Below are 19,122 nucleotides of genomic sequence, written 5' to 3' on the forward strand. Positions count from 1 at the left end.
GAAATAGAAGTGGGGGTTTTGATTTTTTACTTTGCTTTTCTGTTTGGAGTGTCAGTGTATTTACTGTATTGTAAATGATGGAAAATAATTGCATATGTTAAAAAAATATGAAACTTTATAAAGTAAAAAAAATAAAATAAAATTTAAAAAATAAAAAAATAAAAATAAATAAAGGAATGAGTGAAAAATAAAATATCACCCTTTTCTACTCCTCTCACTTCTACTAACCACGAAAATAGAATATATTATAGATCATTAGCATGTCTATAATGCCGGCCCTACAATACCTAGAATCACCCTCTCTGATTTGTCATCCCTGTCAAAAACTGTCCAAAATTAACAAGAAGCTTGCTAAATCAAATCAGACTGAATTTTGTAATTTCTTCCCTTGTTCACTGTAAAAGTAAATGAAAGACAGGGCTCTTCAAGTTCTAAAGAACAACAGTATGTGACTGCCTCCAATAACCATGTAACTGTTCTGCACAAAGCACTTAAGTCGCATGTTAAAAATGACCCATGGAAGCTGATACCTGAGACTTGACACGTCTTGTTCTTTTTGGCAGAATGTTCATTCTTGTGCCCGGCTCTGGGGAAGTTTGGACATCAGTGCCAAGAACCTCAGGCTCTACTTTTTCCTTTAGATCTAAATTAGGCATTTGTACACCCTAAAGAATCAGAGCACACAAAGAGAGCAGATTCACTGATAAGAAGTCAGATTTAAGAATCAGGAGAAAAATAATAAATTTCCAATAAATCCCCAAAATTATATGAAAGCAGATGATAGTTCTAGTCACCAAATTAACCTACAGATTCAAGACAATCCCTATCAAAATCCTAGCAGGCTTTTGTTGTAGAAATTGAGAAGTTAGTCCTAAAATTTATGTGGAAATGCAAATTGTTTGGAAATTCTGAAAAAAGAAGAAGCAAGATGGGAGACTTATACTACTGGATATCAAGACTTACTATACAGCTATAGTATTCAAAACAGCTTAGTATTGATATCAGGCTAAATACATGGATCAAAGAACAAAACAGAGACCAGAAATAAACCTACATTTATGGTCAACTGATTTTCAACAAAGGTGTTAAGGTAAATGGGAAAATTTAAATGACACTGGTACAACAGGATATTCACATACACAACCCTCCCCATGAACGTATATTTTTACCTCATACTATACACACACACACACACACACACACAACCTGAAAATGGATCTCAGACCTAAATATAAAAGCTAAAACTATAAAACTTCTAGATGAAAACAAAAAAGAATATCTTTGGGGCCTTGGGTTAGGAAAAAGATTTCTTAGGACAATAAAAGCACAATCCATAGAAGCAGGGAGGAGGGAAATCAATAAACTACTCTTTGAATAGACACCATTATAAAAATGGAAAGGTAAACCACAAACTAGCAGAAAGTATTTGTAAAATCATATACCTGATAAATGAACTTGTATCCAGATTATATAGCAAACTCTTAAAACAAGTATGACAAACAACCCAATAAAAAAAAAAGACCAGAACAGACACTTCATCAAGGAAGATATGCAAATGGCTAATATGCACATGAAAAGATGCACAACACCATTGATCATTAAGGAAATGAAAATTAAAACCACAATGAGATACCACTACACACCCACTAGAACAGCTATAAGCAAAAAAACTGACAATATCAAGTGTTGGCAAAGACGAAGAAACTGGAGGCCTCTACATTACTGGTGGGAATGTAAAATGGTTCAGCCACTTTGGAAAACAGTTTGGCAGTTTCTTAAAAAGTTAAACATAAACTTACCATATAACCCAGCAATTCCACTCCTAGGTATCTACCCAAGAGAAATGAAAACATATGTCCACACAAAGACTTATACATGAATATTCATAGCATTTATTCATAATAGCCATAAACTGGAAACAATCCAACTGTCCACCAACTGGTAAATGGATAAACAAATATGGTATATCCATACAATGGAATATTATCAGCCATAAAAAGAATGAAGTACTAATACAGGCTAAAACATAGATGAACCTTAGAAACATTAGGCTCACAAAGCCAGACACAAAATTATATTGTGTGATTCCATCTTTGTGAAATTTCTACAAAGGCAAAAAACTACAGAGCCAGAAAGCAGATCAGGTGTTATCTGGGTTTTAGGGTAAGAACAGGAACAAACTAGAACTAAACACAAAGGAACATTCTGGGCTGATGGAAATATTCTAACTGAATTGTGGTGATTACTGCATAAACACATAATTTATTAAAGCTTACTGACTGTATCTACAATGACTGCATTCTATGATATGCAAATTATACCTCAATAAAGCTGTTAAAAAAATACATGAAAGCAAGAGGAGAAATTTTTCAAAAAGCTTAAGTCATGAGGATTTATTTTAAATAAATAAGAAAATACCCTTCATTCCCATTAGCCCTTTATACCTTGTAAACCACCAAAAACAGCTACAATTTTTCAACTACACCTTGCTATCCCAAATTTTGGTACCAGGAGAAATTTTTTTAGCTTGCAATGTTTAGCAAACTGCTAACTTGCTATGGTGAACACAGCCTAACATTCAAATGTGGCAGACTGGATTTATCCACTCCTAAAAAATAAAAAGATGCATCTCACCATAAGGCTGACACCAGATTGGAAAAGCTCATATGGGTAGAGAATTCTTTCATAGTGTGACTTCAAAAGAGACCCAGTTCCTTTTCCTGGCAGATATCCCAAGCGACTACCCACTTTAGACCATTTCTTCTCCTTGGTGACCATTTCAAAACCTCCTTTGCTGGCAACAATCTGAAAACAAAGTAAACAGTATTTAAGGAAAGAAACATAGATTCATGTACTCTGACTCTATATCTTGCCTGCTAAATACAAAAATTATTCTGAGCTTAGATTTCTAATTACCTTTCCATAAATATCTGATAAAACTATAAGTTGTCAACACTTAAAGTACGAAATAAAGACAATAATTTTTTGAAATTTTAATATGTCTATTTTCAATGAGCTACGCACTCAAAAACATTAATGAATTTACACTTTGTACACTACATACCTTGAGAAACCTAAACAGGCTTATGTCCTCACTATCCACAAGGAACTCAAAATATAAAATAAGAATTAAAAACAGACCAAAATGAACATAAGAATAAATGTTAAGTTATAAGAGTGCCTGGGTAGCTCAATCGATTAAGGGTCCAACTTCAGCTCAGGTCATGATTTCACAGTTCATGGGTTTGAGCCCTGCATCAGGCTCTGTGCTGACAGTTCAGAGCCTGGAGCCTGCTTCAGGTTCTGTGTCTCTCTTTCTCCTCCTCCCCTGCTTGCACTCTGTCTCTCTCTCTTTCTCCTCTCTCTAAAATTAACATTTAAAAAAATTAAAGAATAAATTAAGTTACAAATTAAGTTATATAGTACACAAAATGAACATAAATCATGAAATTGGAAAACGTACCAAATACCTTCCAAAATTTAACAAAAACGTCAAGCAAACAGAGGCACCTGAATGGCTCAGTCAACTGATCATCCAACTCTTGATGTTGGCTCAGGTCATGATCTCAAGGTCATGAGATCAAATCCCACATGGGGCATGGAGCTTGCTTGGGATTCTCCCTCTGTCCCTCCCACCCCTCATAAAAAAGAAAAAAGAAAAAAAAATGTCAAGCAAACAATGGATTCAGAGGATATTTTGGAAAAAGCTATATTTTTTCAAAAGGAGAAGTTTTACATGGAAGATTATGAAGGAATGATAGGAAAAAGATCAGATTATAGTAGCAGAGAGAACATAGCACAGAATGTATTAATGTAGACAGAGATAAGCTAAATTGGCCAATTTGGCTGAATGCTCCCATCAAACAAGGCACCAAACAGGGGCACCAGGGTGGCTCAGTCAGTTGAGCATATGACTTCGGCTCAGGACATGATCTCTTGGTTCGTTGAGTTCGAGCCTCACATCAGGCTGCTGTCAGCACAGAACCCACTTCAGACCCTCTGTCCCCCTCTCTCTGCCCTTCCTGCTCACACTCTCTCAAAAATAAATATATTTTTTAAAAAGCACTATATAAAATACACATGTATCCGGGTTCCCTATCTTCCAGAAGTTGATACTGAACATCTCAAACAGTCTTCAGTTGACTAACAATGGAATAAAAAGGACTGTGACATAATTATTTGAACTCAAAAAAAAAAAATTCCTCTCTGAGTATATACTACTGTATTTCTCTGTATCAAAAACGGTGAAAAGAGAGGGGTACCTGGCTGGCTAAGATGGTGGAGCAGACTATCTCAGGGTTGTGAGTTTGAGTCCCACATTGAGCACAGAGCTTACTTTAAAAAAAAAAGTTAAGAAAAAAATTAAATATAGAACTATCATATGACCCAACAATTCCAACCAAAAGAACTGAAAACAGTTAAATTTAAACAGATATTTGCAAACCAATGTTCACAGCAACATTATTTACAAGAGTCAAAAGGTAGAAACAATCCAGAGGTCCATCAAGAAATGAACAAATAAACAAAATGTGATATATATATATATATATATATATATATATACACACACACACACATATATATACACATTGGAATATTATTCTGCCTTAAAAAGGAATGAAATTAATACATGTGACAATATGATGAACCTGGAAAACACTGTGCTCAGGAAAGTAAGACAAACACACACAAAAATGAATATTTTATGATTCTACTTATATGAAATACCTAGAATAAACAAACTTATAAAGAGAAGTAGTAGAATAGAGGTCTGAAGGGAGAGTGGAAATTCTGGAAATGAAAAGCAAAGATTGTTGTACAACATTTTGAATGTACTTAATGCCACTACACACTTAAAAAATGATAACTTTTACATTACATAGATTTTACCACAATTTTTTATAAAAGGCTAAGTTTGGAGCCAGATTTCCAAAATTCAAATTCCAGCTCTACTACATAATAATTGTATGACCTTGGGCAACTTATGTAATTTGTGTTTTGGAGTATTCACTATTATTAAAATATTAATAATTTAACAGCACCCACACTTTATTATGAGTTGTGAAGACAAACTAAATAAAACATGAAAAACCAGGACAAAATAAGCACTGTATCAATGTGAGCAGTATTATAATGTCTATGTGTGTGGGCAGGAAGTATGTGGGCTATAAATAAGCAAACGTTTTCAGCGCTTGTGCTCTACAATGCTATTACAGACAAAGATGAACCTATACCAAAGCAAAATTTCCCTCCTCAGAATTATGTGAAAGCTTGGTAGAAAACACGTAGGTTGATATGCACAAGAGCTGAACACATCTCTAATTCTTTAGCTTCTTTTATCACATCCTCAGAGAAGCCCCTCCTGAAATTAACCAAAGGAAAATTATAAAGAGAAAAAGGTTTGTTTTTCTAATTCTGCAGTGTGAGGAAGACACAATGAAGGTGTTTTAGAGGGCTGTCTGAAAGTAAGCAGATGAAGCCGAGTTCCTTTCATCATATCTTTCCATGGTTTCTATACTAACAGCTACTGTTCCAGGTTTTTGAGATACATCTGTGAATAAAACGAAGATCTTTGCCCTCATGGTGCTTATATTCTAGCCTGAAAAACAGGCAATAAACATAATATGTAAATATGTAAATTTAAAGTGATAAATCCTGTGGGAGAAATTTTAAAAACCAGTTAAAAGGCCTCACGAGTATCAGCGTGAGTGTTAATTGAAGTATTAAACAGCCACAAAAAACTTCATTATAAAGATGAAATGTGAGCAGATTCTTTCAAGGTGAGACAGTTACCCAAGCAGATATACAGGGAATAGTAAAAGCAAGGGCCCCATGTTAGAAAAATCCCTCAAGTGTTTGAGGAAGCCAATGAGACTGAAGCAATGGGGAGAAGTCCAAAAGGAAACAGAAGCTCTCTCAGTAATCTTTATTATACTATACAATTATCACCATTACATTACATAATGCTCTATACTCAAAGCTCTTCGAGCTCAATTTCCATTAGAAGTGATGTATCATCATGGATCCAGCCATGCTTTTCCACCCACATTTAAGATGATTACTGGCATGCAGCTGTGAAAATAACAGCCAGAACAGAGTATGGCCAAGAAATAAGATAAAACTATCTCATAAAGAAATCAAAACTATGACTTTGGCTTCATGCATACAATGCTCTAACAACCTAACAGGGCCTGATGCTATCAAAACACACAAAACTTCACACTTGGTTTTCTTCGACTGAGAGAGTCAAGAATTATCATGAATAATTTCAAAATATAAAACATTTACTCCAAACATTTTGCCATGAAATATATCAGGCCATTGTCACTAGAAAAATATCACTTACAAGCTGTGCCCTATAAAAAGATACTATGCATTTAAACTGAACAAAATGGAGACTAGCCCTCAATCAAAACTTGACCAGAGTCATGTTAATCAAGGCCAAAATTTCAGTCCAATGTAAAACTAAGTCTGGCTAGCAAGAGAATTTTAACAGACATAAAGTAGTAGTATTCTACTTTAAAGCTCCCTCTCAAGCCTCCATTAAAAAGACAGTAAAGGAACAAAAAGGCAAAGGACCAAGAAAAAAGCAGATGTAGAAGTGAAAATCTAGCAGGTAGAACCAAAAACAAACCAAGTACCTTCAACAGAAGAAAGCCAAGACGAAGCTTTTCCAAAACAGAACCTAGAAAGACTTAAGAAATGGAAGCAGCAATACCTTTAAAATCAGAGATGCCAATAAACAGAGAACAGGACTGGCTGAAAAACTGTATAAAAGCAATTAGACCTCCTCCAGTCAGCACAGCCAGGGAACCATTGCTCTCTAACCCCTCAGAAAACTAGAGATTTACTTTCACAGAGTTTGAAAAGAAGGGACTCTAACCTAAGAGAAATAGATAAGCAAACTATAGGATTGGTGTAATACTCGAATAATCTTACATCAAGTTTTAAGTCTCACAGCCAACTAATAAAAGTTCAAGAGAGAAAAGTGGAAGAAATTATCAAATACAAAAACACAGAAAAAGCTACAAGAACTCAAAGACACAAGTTCAGATTTAAAAACTTATTAAGTGCAATAAAAATGTTAAATGAGGAGGGGCACCTGGGTAGCTCAGTTAGTTGTCAGACTCTTGATTTCAGTTCCAGTCATGATCTCACAGTCCGTGGGTTCGAGTCCTGAGTTGAGCTCTACACTAACAGTGCAGGGCCTGCTTGTATTTTCTCTCCCACCACCCCCAACTCCCACTGGCTCCCACTTTCTCTCAAAATAAATAAATAAACTTTAAAAAATAAAATAAAATAAAACACATATTAAATGAGGAAGTGGACATTCTACAGAAGAGGTTTCATGGAGGAGGGTTTAGAAAGGCTACAAAGAAGGCAGTAGTTTAGGTATAAATGAAGGAAAACAATATGGCACATTACATAGAGTTAAAATCAGATCTGAGATGGAGTGCTACCAAAGTTTGCTTTTGCTTGGCAATGTCTCCTCCACAGTTATGCCACTGAGAAAGACAGCAAAAGGATGAAAGTCTTAGAATACTTGACTAGAATGATTCACCCTACTTATGATAAACCATTTAAAGACTTAGACAAAAATAAAAGGTAAATTTAAACTGCTTTGTTCATTATTGAATGTTTAGCTGGACTTTAAAATTAGTGTGGAAGATTCTGGGCTTTCACTGTAAGAGTGATAGATGAACAAAGATCAAAAATCAAGGAATGGGGCGCCTGGGTGGCTCAGCTGGTCAAGCATCTGACTTCAGCTCAGGTCATGATCTCAGAGTTTGTGAGTTCAAGTCCCACATGGGGTTCTGTGTTGATGGCTTGGAGCCTGGAGCCTGCTTCGGATTCTGTGTCTCCCACTCTCTCTGCCCCTCCCCTGCTTCCACTCTCTCTCTCTCTTAAAAATAAACACTAAAAAAAAAAATGTCATTTAAATATAAAAAAATCAAGAAATGGATGTCGACCTGTTACGTGTCTAAAAATGTGATTAAAAGCAAAATAATAAATAAGGAAACAAACATGTATGTATATAATGAAGACAAACACATACTAATGCATATACCACTGTGAAATCACAAGGCACTGGGAATAAAGACTATATTCTACGTCTTCAAGAGCAAGAAAGCCACATAAGAGGAAGTAAGAATTAATCTAGCATCATTCTTCTCAGCAGTGACACTGGAAGCTGAAAGGTCATGGAGTAAAGCTTCCAAAATGCTAAAGGAAAACAATTTACAATCTAGACTTTTAAACGCCACCAAACTACCACTAACGTGTAAGAGTAGACCATTTTTAGATAAACAAAAAATTTACATTCCATTTACCTCCTTGCTCATGAAACTAACTGAAGAAATGCTTCATCAAAATAGGAGTGAACCAAGTAATAGGAAGGTCTGAAAGAAGGATAGAGGCAAAGGGAATTCCCAGAATGATAATGGTGAAGGAAGTTCCAAGCCGACAGCTGACCTTAAAAAACAAGCAGTCTGGATTAGAGCAGAAAAAAGAACTGCAGAGGACTGGCTCCAAGAAGAAAATGAAACTGACAGATTACCTAACAGGTAAAGCATACGGAGAGATTTACAATGCTGCTGGAAAATCTGAAAATAAATATTTGATGGTTACAAAAAAAATCTTACAGAATGAAAACAAGGAAGATAAAAATTGCTATAAGGAAACGATCATAGCACACTACAAGGCTCATGTACAAATATCTGCATTTACAGTCAAAGTGAAAATGCTTCACTAATAAAAAGCTGATCTAACTACACAAAAACAGAAGAGAGGAAGTATGTAAGGAATTAGGTTTCTCACACCCATTCTTCATCTTTAACAGTAGAAACATAGCGTATAATACTTAAAGCCGAAAAATGAACTAACATGACTATATTACTTGGAAATACAGAAACCAAAATCTTCAGAAATGGCTAGGGGCACCTGGGTGGCTCAGTCAGTTAAGCACCTGACTTCAGGTCAGGTCATGATCTCGCATCCATGAGTTCAAGGCCCCCATTGGGCTCTGTGCTAACAGCTCAGAGCCTGGAGTCTGCTTCAGATTCTATGTCTCCCTCTTCCCCTGCCCCTCCCCCACTCACGCTCTTTCTCTCAGTCTCCCAAAAATGAATAAACATTTAAAAAAAAAATTTTAAAGGGCTAAAAGAATTGAATGTGATTAGCTCTGAGAACTAGGAATGGGAGTGAAGAGGTGGGGAGGGAAGAATGTTGGTTTTCATTTTAAGCCTTATATTTTAAAAAGTATTACACTGCCAAAAAACTTTTAAGGACTATAACTAATGTTCCTTGCTGCACTGATTATAAACAGTAATTATTAATGTAAAACTCCATTAAATCATACACATTCCAAGTAATACTTTTTATAATAAAAAATAATAGCCAGGAAGAAAGACAAATGATTTAATCAACACAGGAAACCATCAAATTGACAACTAATGACTGAGACTGAAAATTTGCTTCCCACTATAAAGTAGTGGGAATCATTATATCCCTTTGGGATATAATGGGAAGCAAAGTGTTTCAAAATCGTGTCTGTAATTACACCGATGCCAGAGATGCTTACCAGCTGTCAGCCAAATACAATCTTTTCTCTTTTTAAGTAAAGAGCATACCTAACAATCTAAACACATCAGAACTTTCATATATATAATATTTTCTGTAGTTTTCACCCTGAGCTTCTTGCTACAAAGTAGAATGTCATGGTAATGAAATATTCACCCAATGACAGAGGTCAGAATATTGATTACCTACCTCTGGGGAGAAGTACTGACCACAAGGGAGACGAAAGAGCCTGCTAGAGCCTGTAAATGTTCTATGTCCTGATCGGGGTGGTGGTTACCTGAGTGAATACATTTACATATGTAAAGATTTGTCCAGCTGTCCATTTAAGATGTGTGCACTGCACTCTTAGTTAGACCCCAATGTAAGGGGAAAAGTTCACGTGGTGAGAAGCAGCAATCTCACCATTTGGGTGACATTTGGGAAACAAAGTATTATACAGTACGAACAAAATAACTACAAAACAAACCTTATCTACCTCTTAGCTCTACACCACAGGTTTATAAGCACTGCCAAAGATTAGAGGAAAGAGGTGTCCATGGGTACTCAAAAGACGAGACTCCAATAAACACTAGGACTATCAAACTTAACCTTTAATCACAATATATTTTCAACATATTCTCTTAAGTATTTAAATGAGCTATATTTTACTAGTAGTTTTTCTCTTTGCACAAAAAGAAATTGGGTTTCTCAAGATGGAGTTAAACTAGCAAGATGAAAAATATTACACAGAACAACTAGGTATTCAGATTAGGTGACCTCTAAAGCCCCTTTCTACTTTTGAAATGCTACAATTCAATAAAACCAAGAATGCAATCTAATTTACCATCAGATTAATGTTTATTTTTTGAGAGAGAGTGCACTTGCATGCACAAGCGGGGTGGGGGGGAGGAGAAAGGGAAGGAGAAAGGGAGAGAGGGAGAGAGGGGAGAGAGAGAGGGAGAGAATCCCAAGTAGGCTCCTCGCTGTCAGCACAGGAGCCCGATGCAGAGCTCAAACCCATGAACCATGAGATCATTTCCTGAACTGAAATCAAGTGTCAGACACTTAACCAACCGAGCCACCCAGATATCCTCCAAGTGTTTTCTTTTTTTCAATCTATTTATTTACTTTCATTTTTACTTTTTTATGTTTTTTATTTTTTAAAAATTTTTAATGTTTATTTATTTTAGGCATCTACCTTTTAATTGAAAAATTACTGATACAGGAACAACTTCAATTTAACAGATTATCTGCTTATATAAAATACTTATTCTAGCAGATTCCATAAAACCAAGGTACATGGAGTTTTAGCCAAAGATTACCACAATCCTATTGTTATTTATGATTAAGTAATATTTGAAAATATTTTTTATTTAAACTACCTAAATTGAACCAATCATATTCAGAACTTTAAACAGCATCACACAGCAAAACTTAATAATTAAGCTTTAACTTGATAAAAATGTAAAAATGAAAAAAAAGAATTTTTTAAGTTTTTTTTAATGTTTGTTTATTTTTGAGAGAGAAAGAGCACAAGCAGCAGAGGGGCAGAGAGAGAGAGGGAGACACGGAATCAGAAGCAGGCTCCAGACTCTGAGCTGTCAGCAGAGAGCCCGACACAGGGCTCGAACTCACAAACCATGAGATCATGACCTGAGCCAAAGCGGGACGTTAACCGACTGAGCCACCCAGGCGCCCCCCCCAAAACAGAATTCTTAAAACAAAAAAATTTCTTATAAAGATTTTATTTTTGAGAGAGATAGAGAGAAAGCACAAGCAGGGGAAAGGCAGAGAGAGAGAGGGAGACACAGAATCTGAAGCAGGTTCCAAGCTCTGTGCTGTCAGCACAGAGCCTGACGTGGGGCTTGAACTCACAAACTGCAAGATCATGACCTGAGCCAAAGTCAGATGCTCGACCAACTGAGCCACCCAGGTGCCCCCTTAAAACACAAAATTTTATCCTAGTGGTTCCCTACAAGATACAAACTCATCCCTCATATTCACATATAATTTGTTCTTTAAAATCATCAATTTTCATACAACAGTACTAGCTAATTCTCAGGCTGGTGTTCAATTATTGACATCGTTATTAAACTAAAAGAAGCCTAGAACCATATTTTAGCATAAGACTACACACCCCAGAATTTTTAGAGCATTCTGACCCGACACTAAATTTAAAATGCATTACAGGGTGCTTGGGTGGCTCAGTTGGTTGATCATCCAACTCTTGATTTAGCCTCGGGTAGTGATCCTGAAGTCCTGGGATCAAGACCTGTGTCAGGCTCTGTGCTAAGCATGGAACCTGCTTAAGATTCTCGCTCTCTAACTCTCTCCTTCTCCCTCTCCCTCTGCCCTTCCCTCACATGTGTGCATGGGCGCTCATCTATCTCAAAAAATACTAAATTTGTGGCCTTAAAAATGTGTTACCAAAAAAAAATTTTTTTATGTTTATTCGAGAGAAAGAATGAGTGCAAGCAGGGAAGGAGCTGAGAGAAAGGGAAAGAAAGAAAGAATCACAAGCAGGCTCCACACTGCTGTAAGCGCAGAGCCCAACCTGGGGCTGAATCTCATGAACCTTGAGATCATAACCTGAGCAGAAATCAAGAGTCACACACTTAACTGACTGAGCTACCCAGACGCGCACAAAAAATAATTTAAGTATGTTTGTCTCATTTTCCCTTGAAAGTGAAATCGCCAAAATTAACTCTGTACTTTGAATAACTTTTTATTTCAACACAGTACATCAATCACAGAACATGAAAGACCGCTCAAAAATAGATGTTTTGCAAAATTCCTCAGATAATCAAGCTGTCTTCACTCACAAGTCAGAACATACATAAATTTTTATTATTATATTAACAAAACATGTTTTCAAGGTAATTCAAATACTGTTGCAGGTCAGTTCTTTTCACATTAGGAAATATAATGTTACAAAATTAAGTTTAGGTAAAAATTAGTCTAAACTCTTCACCCTTAAGTTTTCAAGCTCTTATTCATTCTGGATAATGCTCACTTCAGTTAACACTCCTTATAGGTACTAACACAACTGCTATGTACCGCACACAAGAATGGTGAGCAACATGAATCTCTAACAAATTTTCAATTCAGAAGTAGGATAAAAATAACAAGCTCAACATAAGACATCGTACCCTCAACACAAGACAGTATTAGTAGATTGGCATCATTTCTTTTGTATGTTTATCAGAGCCTCCTAGTATGAATCGTTATATATGTTAAATCTCATAACAATTTATAAAATTTTAAAGATAACCTCAAAATCTGTCATTTACATTTATTCATGCTTGCATTTCATTGTCAAACAAATCCTACATAAGAAACAATGTTTTCCATCAAGTTTATTGGAAATTCCTAATTTCACAGATTCACTAGGCTTGCTCCAATTTCTAAACCAAGTACAAGCCTCACCTTACTCAAAGCATACAGATCCAGGATTTTTCTCTCCACCACTGGAATCTTTAAAGTAGATCCTTGGAGTTCCCAAAATTTTGCTAATTGATCCAAGAAGTCCAGTCTCACTCTGGTCATTGCCTAAGATTATCAAAAAACAAAAATTAGAAATAGAATTAAGTTATGGTTGAAACTAAATGAGCTTTACTTAATAAAGGTACTCATTTCTCTAAAGAAATTCATATTGCTTGGTCCAACCCTGTAAAATAAGGCAATAATAGACAAAATACTAACAAACTTTATTCACTAAGGCAATTCACTTTATTCTCTTACGCTCTAATGTATGAGAAAGACTCTCATATTTTACCAACCAAAGCAATTTTTTTCCTAAGACGTGGCTTAATTAACCTGAGCAAAAATGTAATAAATTGAATTATTCTGTTTCTAAGCATTCTATCATTTTATCTGTACCAACTAGGCATACCTCAGGTACACTAACTCTCCACCCAACGGATATTAAGATCCTTCATCAACTATCTAATTGCAAGAAACTTAAAGGGAAAAAAAAGTATTAAATTTTCAGAAAATTATTGTTTCAGGAAAATCAAGAGAAAAAAAGCACCTTACTATGACATTAAACCTCAGGTATCTGAGATTTCCCTTTTGTACTCTAAACAGTTTTCTACCACACTGAAGTATCTTCTGATAATCCAGCAGACAGGAAAAACAGTAATATTTTAATAGACTTCAATTTAGAAAATGTAAAAGAGACTAATAATATTTTTTTAATTTTTGTTTAATGTTTTATTTATTTTTACAGAGAGAAAGAGAAAGAGAAAGAGACAGACAGAGACAGAGACAGCGTGAGCAGGGGAGGGTCAGAAAGAGGGAAACACAGAATCTGAAGACAGGCTCCAGGCTCTGAGCTAACAGCACAGAGCCTGACGCAGGGCTCGAACCCACGAATTGTGAGATCCTGACCTGAGCCAAAGTCGGACACTTCACCATCTGAGCCACCCAGGCACTCCGAGACTAATATTAAAAGGAAAACCTTGGGGCGCCTGGGTGACTCGGTCTGTTGAGCGTCCGGCTTCAGCTCAGGTCACAATCTCAGTTCATGGGTTCTCACAGTTCATGGGTTCGAGCCCCAAGCTCTGTGCTGACCGCTAGCTCTGACCTTGGAGACTGTCTTCGGATTCTGTGTCTCCCTCTTAAATTTATTTTTGAGAGACAGCGAGACAGCACGACCAGGGGAGGATCAGAGAGAGAGGGAGACACAAAATCTGAAACAGACTCCAGGCTCTGAGCTAGCTGTCAGCACAGAGCCCGACGCAGGGCTCAAATCCACAAACTATGAGATCATGACCTGAGCCGAAGCCTGACGCCTAACTGACTGAGTCACCCAGGTGCCCCTAAAACCTAACTTTCCAAAGACACCAAGAAACAGAATCTTCCAACATTAACATAAAATTTTCATAGAACAGTAAGTGCTAAAGCAAGTAGAACTTGAGAACTCCAAGTCTCTGCAGGTAAGCACTGGGTATTTCCACTATGAAAAACACAGCTTCCCCATTAAAAAAAAAAAAAATAGCTTCCCATAATCCCAGTGAAGTGGAAAAACTGTAACAACGACTTTTTACAATTTTTTTATCAGAAACTTCCTTCCACTCAATCTCAATTAACATTAATTCTGAGCCCTAGTACATAAGCTTCTCAAAGTTCTCTACTGGAGCCCTGCATAAACAATGAATCAGGAAGCAGAAATGGCGATGTAACACTCACCTCAAGTTCATTCAGGCGCTGGACTCTGGGAGTGAAACGAAAGCTTTTTACTTCACATGCAAATGGAGGTTGCCAATCCTAAAGAGAAAGATTTTTTATTAAACATACTGATATATAAACAAAGAATGCATGATTTATTCCCTTAATTTAAGGGATGAGTAGCCACAAATCACAATGACAGCAGGTCAACTTTAAGTCTTTTTCATGGTAGAAACAGAAAGATAGGTGATCTTCAGGTGATATAATTTTAATACCACTTATCTCCAATCACTTATCTATTATATTCTAATTTTGAAATTACTTTATCTATAAATCCTCCTCAAATTTCAACAATCCCCCTATTTATAATGCAATATTATGCTTTCCCCAATTACTCAAGTGGAATGCAATGAGCTCATGTATCACAACAGTGTCTAATAAACATCCAAATTTACCAAATTAAAAAGAAAATAGAATTTGAAAGAAACTAAAAAGGGTAAAATTAAAGATTAAAAAATAATTTTTAAAGTACTTATATAATTTGATATATTTTTTTATTCATGTGTAATGTGACACAGCACTTTACAGTCTATGTTACATAAATGTTTTGTTCAAAGCCTGGTTTCTCAGAACCCAAATATTAGGGGGAAAAAAGTAAACAAATCCACATAGCAAGCACAATTCTAGATTGGAGTTGTGATGTAACTGAAATGAGATAGCACAATTTGAGCAGGGTTTTTGAAAACATACTTTGATTTGGCCTAAATAATAGTAAATCTACTTAAAAATATGAGAAGTAGTCAAAAAAATTTTTCTTACCTTGGAAACTAAAGAAATCCACCAATATTGAAATTAAATTCTGCTTGCAAACAAGATTTTATTTTTAGTAATCATATGACATACAAAGAGATGGTATATTATTTCTATCTTTTTTAAATAATAAAAAACAATTATTTTTCATCTAAAGGAAGCCTGAATACAATTTCTAATTCATAAATACAACAGAATAGATGAAAATATGGTTTAAGAAAAATTTCAGTGCTTAAAATTTTTGCCAGTATTAGGTAATTTTGATAAACAGTTAAATGAAGCTTTTGGAGGATGGCAATGCACATCAATCATGGCAGTTAGCTTTTAATCCTTTGCTTGTGATTGATAGTTTCAAATCTTAATCAAATTCATTAAACATAAACAGGTTTAGTAGCATGTCTGGGTTTCAGAATCAAACAGACTGATCTAGGTTCAAAATCTATTTTGTCACACACCCAAGATCATATATTTATAAGTTATGTAACTTATTCAGACCTGTCTCACCTATAAAACGGGATGTTATTTACCTATTAGGGCTTCAAAGAATATTAAGTGAAATAATCCGTAGGTGCTAAATTAGCTCGTCCTCCCCCATCCCATCTTAAACTCTTTTTATTCTCTGTGGTGCACACTACTGTGGTAGTTTGTGGTGAGAGCAGACACTTTCCAAATGCAACACGCAGAACAGCACTTCACCTTTTATTCTTAGAACTAGTAGACAAAACATAACATGAAGTGTCCCTTTAAGAAATACCGAAGGCAACAGTTCAAACTTCAATGAGCAGAAAGCATCATCTAAGAGTACTTGCTAGAAAAGCACATTCTAGAACTTTCACATCCAGAAACTGTTTCTAGTCTAGGAATGAGGGCTAGAGATCTGCATTTTAACAAGGATCTGGTTGAGCCAGGCAGGAACATCATTTGGAAAAACACTGGTCTTATGGGTTAAAAAAAAAAATCTTTTGACCTTGAGCAAATCACTCAACCTCTTGGGGCACTAATTCCCCCCAAAGGGGGTAGTATCTGCTTTCCTTACTTTAAAGATTGAGGATTGTTTTAAAAAGCCGATACAGTTATTTGCTGTAATTGCAACTGATAAATCTGTGAACCTGGACTCCCTATATCAAAAGATTCAACGTTTTCTTCCACCTCCATTATTGACCAATTCCTCTTAAATCTCCAAACTCTATAATAAATGCTGCTCCTTCTCTTCCCCTGGGAAGACTTTTTCAATGCGGCAACTGAGTCTAGGGCTCTTGTTTGGTAATATCATCCTAGGGGACAACTACATCTCAGATTACGGTTTAAGAAACCTTAGCCTTGAGATGAGACCTCCAAATATTTAATAAATTAAGCATTAATAGGGCTTGGTTAAAGAAATACCAATTCAAAGGCAGTTTTTACTATAGCACCCTTAGAAGACAGTACAGTACACGAAGGTAAGACACGTCATGTCATAAGACTTCAAACACCTTCTCGGACAACGAAAGGCCTGAAGTCTTTTGTTACCATTGCTACAGTCAAAGGAGAAGAAAAGTACCAGTTCCCAAGTTCTAGGCGGAAAGGCCCCAGGAACTCCACTCGCAGGTTCAGACGTGCCTACGTAAGACTACAAAAGAAACCAAGGCAAGAACATCCACAAACTTAGCTTCCAGTTGTTGAGAAATGAGAGACAGTAAATGTGAAAGGGCAGAAGCACCGAAAAAGTACAGCTAAAGCACTCTCCCTTCCCTTTCTCCTCAGACTCCCGGTACCTTGGGCGGTCGGATTTTGCAGATGCCGGTTTTCTCCGCCAGAGGCCGGATGCGGCCGATAAAGCTGAGTGGGTCTGTGAACTCCTCCCAGCTAGGCTCAAAGACTGGGCACTCCGGAGGTGGCACGAACTCCGCCGCGTAGCCCCCTGGCCCCACGCCTGCCATGGCAATACTCGGAGGGTCCCCGTGGGGGAACAGGTGGAGAAAGGCTGGCTGAAGCCCACCGAACTCTCTCACGTCTCCTGACAGGGGCCGAAGCTCATCTTCTGGGGCAAGACCCGCTCAACACAGGAACCCCACACTCGCTTCCTCTTCTCGTTTGTTATTGTTTCCTTCGGGGGTTTTTCCTCTCTGGGTCAGGACTTTTCCGGAAGTTAGTGTACTGTCAAATCCCTCCGCCACCACAGAAACAGAATCCCTCCGCAGCAACAAGACGCCTCGTCGTTTCGCCTTCCTTCTTCCTCCTTTTGTTGGCAACCCAGTGTGGTTCCTTGACTGCGAAGGTTCTGCGCTGTCCGATGACTTCAAGCGGCACACCCCCGAGGTCGCACAAGATCTCCTTTAGGAAAGATAGCGGTGGAGGGAAAGCACTCAGAACTCAGAAGGGGCGCACTCTTCCGGCGCGGAGGAATGTGTAATAGCCCAGAGGGCAGAGGTTCTGCTTCCGGTGAGGAGGGTTCTGTTCCCCTTTGTGTATAAATGACACGAAAACAAACTCGGTCTGCCTTCCGCGAGCCTGGCTCGCTGGCACTGGCATCGCGGCTTGTTTTAACGTACTTGTCTTTTTCCACGTAATCAACTTTTTCAGCAATTGCTCTTTCTTCAGTCTTCTAACTCTTAGTATCTCTTCCAAATGATCTTCCTCAGGCTAATTTATAGCCACCTCATCTCCATGACAACAGGTTCTGTTCTAATCTATCCCCCAAATCTTGCCAGCCGGCCGTTGTCATCATCTAGGAATTGTTTTTGGTACATATGGAAGCCACCGCTCTTGACCTTCCTGTTCCAGCAATTGACAACCCTGAATCATCTCAACAGCAAGCACTTTACTCCGCTACCACACGCTTCATAAACTTCTCAATAGGCTGTAAAAGCTATGCCAACCTTCTGATCCTGTTTGTCAAATATTTCTGTGCCAGTGTACATTTCTACCACTCCAAATTGTGGAAAATAACGTAGTAAGAACTGAAGAAAACACTGTGAAAAGGTAGTTCTAGTATTACATGTTTATTTTAAGGAAAGCTTCCTTTCGAGAGCTTTTTTTCATACTCCCTGTGCAATCTCAGTTACCCCAGGACCTGAATTGCCAACTGTGGTTGATGAAAACCAAAACTATTTCCAGCCAAGATTTTTCTCTTGATTTAGAAACAGGTCATCTAGGGACGCCTGGGTGGCTTAGTCGGTTAAGCGTCCGGCTTCGGCTCAGGTCATGATCTCACGTTCGTAGGTTTGAGCCCCACGTTGGGCTCTGTGCTGACAGCTAGCTCAGAGCCTGGAGCTGCTTCGGATTCTGTATCTCCCTCTCTCTCTGACCCTCCCCTGCTCGCGCTGTCTCTCTCTGTCTCTCAAAACTGCATGCGCTGTCTCTGTCTCTCAAAAATAAATTCAAAAACAAGAAGCAGCAGCAGCAGCAGCAGCAGCAGCAGCAGCAGCCGCAGCAGCAGCAGCCGGTGCATCTAGCTACCTACTAGACAACCCCAGGTGGCTAATTCAAGTACCTACTGTTTTTTCAGTGTTTCCCATTTCCATGAATGACTTCATCCATCTACTCAGTTGCCTAAGCCAGAAATCTAGAACTAATCCTTAACTCCTCCCTTACTATGTACAATCA

At 37.4% G+C, this 19,122-nt stretch overlaps 1 protein-coding gene across 3 annotated transcripts in view; it reads right to left on the minus strand.

Moving 5' to 3' along the window:
• Window positions 1–17,899, minus strand: part of KDM5A (lysine demethylase 5A) — an 88,428-nt gene extending 70,529 nt beyond the window's left edge. For 2 of the 3 annotated variants that reach the window (XR_003914883.1, XR_003914884.1), the window contains exons 1-5: window positions 17,292–17,899; window positions 14,749–14,826; window positions 12,985–13,107; window positions 2,635–2,805; window positions 531–665 (exon numbers count right to left, since the gene is read on the minus strand). Coding sequence is in view for 1 of the 3 variants with exons in the window: in XM_029955846.1 (XP_029811706.1) it covers window positions 531–665; window positions 2,635–2,805; window positions 12,985–13,107; window positions 14,749–14,826; window positions 17,292–17,456 (672 nt within the window). In the remaining 2 variants the exon portion in view is untranslated. The remainder of the gene's footprint in view (window positions 1–530; window positions 666–2,634; window positions 2,806–12,984; window positions 13,108–14,748; window positions 14,827–17,291) is intronic. The other variant, XM_029955846.1, reaches the window with a different exon arrangement.
• Window positions 17,900–19,122: the final 1,223 nt, after the last annotated feature.

This window comes from Suricata suricatta, chromosome 10 (genome assembly GCF_006229205.1).
Source record: "Suricata suricatta isolate VVHF042 chromosome 10, meerkat_22Aug2017_6uvM2_HiC, whole genome shotgun sequence".
NCBI lineage: Eukaryota > Metazoa > Chordata > Mammalia > Carnivora > Herpestidae > Suricata > Suricata suricatta.